This window comes from Oculina patagonica, chromosome 4 (assembly GCF_052425735.1).
Source record: "Oculina patagonica isolate OP01 chromosome 4, crgOcupat, whole genome shotgun sequence".
Lineage (NCBI taxonomy): Eukaryota > Metazoa > Cnidaria > Anthozoa > Scleractinia > Oculinidae > Oculina > Oculina patagonica.
In genome coordinates, this window is record NC_135761.1 from 58952576 (window position 1) to 58957868 (window position 5293).

The window sequence follows — 5293 nt, forward strand, 5'->3', positions numbered from 1 at the left end:
TTTTATAATTATCATAGACTAAATTGGAGTCTGTTCAAAGATTTTGGCTTTTATTTGGCGAATAAAAGAAGTTATCATGTCTTACGTCATTCGGTTCAGACTTCGATGTCACTTTTAATCCATGGGGACAATTTGCAGAACAACCCCCACCCCAAAAGTTAGAAATTTAAACCAGTTTTATAAAGAGTTTGTCCAAATCTACCGTTGGTAGTTTTCATAATCATGTCTGAGGAAAATGTGTTTTCGAATCCAGTTTACTTGATGTCGATGTGTAATTCACTGTTTGAAATTAATTTTGCTATTCATGGTGTCTTTGCTTTTCATGATGTCTTTGCCATATTATTTTCCGACTAGAGTATATTAAGTCTTTTAAGCATTAGTGTAGGCAGAGTATTATATTGTAATCTGTATAAGTTTAATTATTATCATATAATTTTATAGAGTGATTCGAGTACCACATTGCAAATAGAATATCATATTGTAAGTCGTCTAAGTATTGCATTGTCATTAGTGTAGGTAGAGTCCCGTAAGTTGTGTAAGTGTTGTAATTATTGTACTGTAGAGTGGTGTTATCTGAAGTTCGCGATAATAAAAAAAGTCTTTGCCATTTAAGCAATTTCTCTGTATTTCCAAAAGGTGGCTCAAAACAGTTTCCTGCATTTTTCAGCACCTCTACTTTGACGGATCAATACTGTGACTCTTTTTTAGTCATCACAAAAATTATGGCATAAAAGAGATGCCCAATCACTGGTGCACAAGTAATGATTATTTTCTTGTCATTATGAGTTGCTATACCAACGCCACAACCCGTTAAAAAACACTTAAAACAAGTCCTGTGACCCCCACTTTTTATTATCGAATTATAATCAACAGGACTGATAAGATGCAACTTTCGCCAAACTTATAAACAATCTGCACAGGGGGTTCAGAGCCAAAATAAAATTACGAAAATTTAAGATGCCTCTGACCCCATGTGCAGAGTTTTTTTAACCCTTTACCCCCTAAAGCGAATGGTCTTTTTCGTAAGTTAAAAAATAATATAAACCTGATATCCATATATGATACACCATTTGAAAGTTCTTGATCAGAAAATTTCATAAAACACTTGAACAAATAAGAAGGAAGTTACAGTTTTGAAAGAAGTTGGTTGAAACATAAAAAAGATAGTAGATATACCCCTAATCTCTAGCTTATTGTGCAGCTCTCAGTTTACTGGTAAATTTCAGTGATATTGCATGTCACTTATGTGTCAGGAAAAAAAGTTCCAAAAGTTATAGGGGTGCTCAATCATGTTACAAATAGGGGGAGGTACAATTTTATGCTTTCAATATGCAGATCTTTTGAAGACAAGTGTGGTGTCTAAAATTCAAATAAATTGGACAAATATTGACCAAGTTATGGCACTCTTAGGGGTTAAAGAACTTAACTTTACCAGAAGCTGCATCATAAAAATGATTACAACGTGTTCACCAATTATTTGACACCATTACTGTAGCATCAACTGATAAAGAGTGATTATAATGAAAGTGCTGGATACTGTCGCCAGTCACCTAAAATGAAGAACAAAAAACTTAAAAGATGCCTTGGTTATTAAAGACCATTGTTATTATGAGCCACATGGAGATCGTTTTTAATTTTCTGGAGAAACCCCAATGAGCTTAAAATATATTTTGTCGAATTATCCTCATGCATGCCAATTTGATAATTAATTAAAGCAATTTTGCCTGGTTATTAACTGGCGCCTTGCGGTGCCAGAAAAATAGGACAACCAACTTTATTTACACTTATTTAACAACGCGTTTCTTAATACGCTTCATGATTATGCTTATGATTATGTCTTGATAAAGCATTCTTATCGTAGAAATGAATAACTTTGCCATTCTAAATTTGACAAAGACAGCCAAAGCTTGGTACATTATTTAACAGCCAGAGAATGTGTTTATACAAAAAAACGTTATATAAACCCCAACGAAACTAAGGAAACGAAATTTGGAAATTATGATACCGACGTTTTGTTTATAAATCGCCAATATTGCCTATTGTGAAGAAACATTTGAAGGTTTGCCACTTCCGTAACCCATTTCAATCAATAAATACAATTTGGTTAAAAACTAAAATAAGATTGGTTCGTAACAGTCGAAACAGTCTTGACAAAATGAAAAATGAAATGATAAATGCTAATTTCTACTAATAGAAAATATCGTAGAACTACGCATCACCTGCCTATGAACTCAAGCAATGCAGTCGCAAAAATTCGGAGTCAAACCGAGTCTACTTTTCCAGAATTACCTTAGACTAACAAGGCAATAAATTGATGATAAGAGTGACTGGGTGTCCATGGTCAAAGTATTTCACTCCTTTAATCAAGTTGACTTTCAAACAGGCATCCATATGGTGTTAACGTTTTCCTTTCTACACCAATGGGCACATAACATGTGATCGATTACGCAGTTTAGCTTGGCCCCTGCATGAAGAAACGTTGCGATTTTATCGTTTATAATCAGTCCAAACAGTTATTATGCCCAGGCAAGCATTTGCCTAAGCGACTGGCGAAACTTTTTATTGATGATAGAATAAATCAGTGGGTTGCATGCAGAATTGAAAAGATGAAAGAAGAAGCAAATTCTAAACATCACATAGGAGTATTTTTGAAATACGGGGTGATTGAAGAAAAACAGGCCAGCCACACGAAAAACGCTGAGAGGAAGAACTGTAATCGCGAAAACGACTACCACTGGAGTCATGATCTTCATGACCCTTTTAGTGCGCATTTTAATGAGGTTTACTTGCCTAATTTTAAAACTTCTACTAAAATTGTGGTCCGCCATCGCCAGATGGAACGATTCGCTCTTGTGCAGCTCGTGTTTTATGGTGCAGTACGTCACAAAGATCAAGAATAACGGTATGGCATAGGTAAACAGGGACATGGCAATGCTGTATACGAAAGGATACTCAGGCTTGGGCCAAACTGCGAGGCAGAGGGGATGTGCTTCGGGTGGCTGTTGGAACTCGAAAACAAGGATCAGAGGCAGCGAGATCGCTGCAAACGAAATGAACCAGATAGAAGCGCAAATGATATTTGGTACTGCCAATGATCTGTCAGCCATCCGAGAAAAATTTGCCGCCAAAACGCGATACCTGTCCACTGCAATGACAGTAATTGACCAAACAGACACACCAAAAAAGCTGTCGCTTAACGGGAAAACATATCGGCATGTGAATTCACCGAGCGGCCAATAAGTGAATTGTTCCCTGACTATACCCAGTGGAAAAGACACAAGAAGCGTTGCCAAATCTGCGATGGCCACATTTCTGATGTAAGTATTCGAGGGAACTGTGTTCAGCGTACGGTGTCTTGTTACAGTAAAACACACCGCGAAATTTCCAATGACGCCGGCTAAAGCGATAATGGACTCAACGGTGAGTCGAACGATAGCAAACCAAGTCGGCTCGATAATGATGTCCACTCCTTCAGTCAACTGCGTCAGATTGCCTGGAACGACGGTGGTGTTATTGGAAAACATCACAGACTCGGCAAAACTCGGAATTGCAAGCCAGGGTTGAGAATCAGGTGCAGTTGAAAATAAATGCTCCCTGAACTTCAAAGCAAGGGAGGAACAGGTGTTAGTTTCATCATTTGCTAAATTTATGTGCCCGACGCTTGTTTATTCGACGTCTCGCTATTTCGCTGCACCGTTAATTCAAAAGATCTGTTCAGCTTTATGGCGCCTGGAGCTGATTTGACTTCCCGTGGGGCCACAAAAGTCAATTTAGTCTATATCGAGCCCATTAAAAATCATTTCAGTCCCACCAAAACATCAACTTGGCCCACAGACAAGGACAAGGATAGGATAATATATTAAACAAAAATAATTCAGCCCCTTGGTCTAAGTCATTTTGACTCAAATTGGTAAAGCAATTTTCGTTATTCAAGTCTTTTTGGCTCCAAGTTAGGCCCGTCTCGGCCGTCTGAGCGTGGCTTAGTGGTTAGGGCGCTGGACTTGCAATCCGGAGGTCCATCTCCAAGTCCACCTTCCTACTAGATGGATTCGTGTTTGGTAGCAACTCCTTCACGCTCTGTCAATAGCCAACTACAGAGCATCCTGCCAGTTTGAATTTTAAGCAAGTTCTTTAGCAATTTTTGCTTGTTTGTTTATTTAAGGCCACAAAATTGTACTTATCTTATAAAGTTATTACTTTTTATATCTAAAGTTTCTGTTTGTCAAAATACACTTTGAATGTTAAAAGTTCTCGAAATATTCATATTTTACTTTCGCTTCTGGCTGCCTGGTTATCCATCAAGCTCCCTTCAAACCGCACGAAATGTTGTCTCACAATTTCCCGGGGAAAAGATGCCCACTGACCCCCTACATACCCACTCTTCCGTTCCTCCCACCACACTTCCCCCTCATCCCATCAAAAATCCTGGCTGGGGCTGGAGGCATATGCCTTTAAAACTCAGAAAAAAAAAGCTTTTTCCGAGCGGCAAGAAAATTACTTCCTATAGGGAACGCTTGTTTCCGCTAAAGTTTATGTTTTTGCTGGCCGGAATGCTTCATTCTTTTGCCAGAGCTTTTAGGATTGGTTGTTTAAGTCGCATCGCGACATCATGTATGTTTTTTAATTCATTTTTTTAAAAATACGTAATACAACGTCTTAGAAAATAATAAAACCTGAGTTTAATACGTTGGTCTCGATTATAAACATTATCCATCTATAAATTATTCTATTTGCGTTAAGATACTGGATAAAACTCTCTCGTATTATAATTTTTCCGATTAGAAAACCCCCTACCAAGATTTTTTTGTTGTTCATAATCATCAAAGACTAAATTGCAGTCTCTGTATATTATTTTGGTTTTTATTTGACGAAGGTTATTATGTCTTACTTTTTATTATGTCTTTTTTTTGTATTTTTTTTTAGAAATTACAATGACAATATAACATACAAGAACCTAATTACAATGCTACAGACACAAACGTATTACAATATTAAACAAGCCTTGCACAACGTGACTAAAACTTTGTACAAATTGAAAAGACAAAAAAAAAATAAAAAAAACTGCCTCCGACAGCGGGTACAGATGCAGGTAATTTTTGGTTGACTTACTACAATAAGAATAAGAAAGGGTGACAATTAAAAAGGATTTAATGAGACATTAAACCTAAGGTGATAATAGAGGGAGCAGAGGCTCCCACTTCGTATAATGGTAATTTAGATTATTGTTCTCTCTCGCAATGAAACGTTCCAGTTTGTAAGTATTCTTAATACGTTCTAATAAAAGTCTTGGTGA

General features: G+C 37.0%; 1 protein-coding gene across 1 annotated transcript; it reads right to left on the reverse strand.

The window, feature by feature from the left end:
• Positions 1 to 2435: 2435 nt before the first annotated feature.
• Positions 2436 to 3547, reverse strand: LOC144648899 (neuropeptide Y receptor type 4-like). The gene has a single exon (XM_078508342.1). It carries the CDS (start codon positions 3522 to 3524, stop codon positions 2517 to 2519), a length of 1008 nt encoding a protein of 335 aa, XP_078364468.1. The 5' UTR covers positions 3525 to 3547; the 3' UTR covers positions 2436 to 2516.
• Between the last annotated feature and the right edge of the window lie 1746 nt (positions 3548 to 5293).

Bases quoted from the DNA above. Each gene is read 5' to 3' on its own strand.
- LOC144648899 (XM_078508342.1), bottom strand. From the start codon at position 3,524: ATGTTTTCCAATAACACCACCGTCGTTCCAGGCAATCTGACGCAGTTG.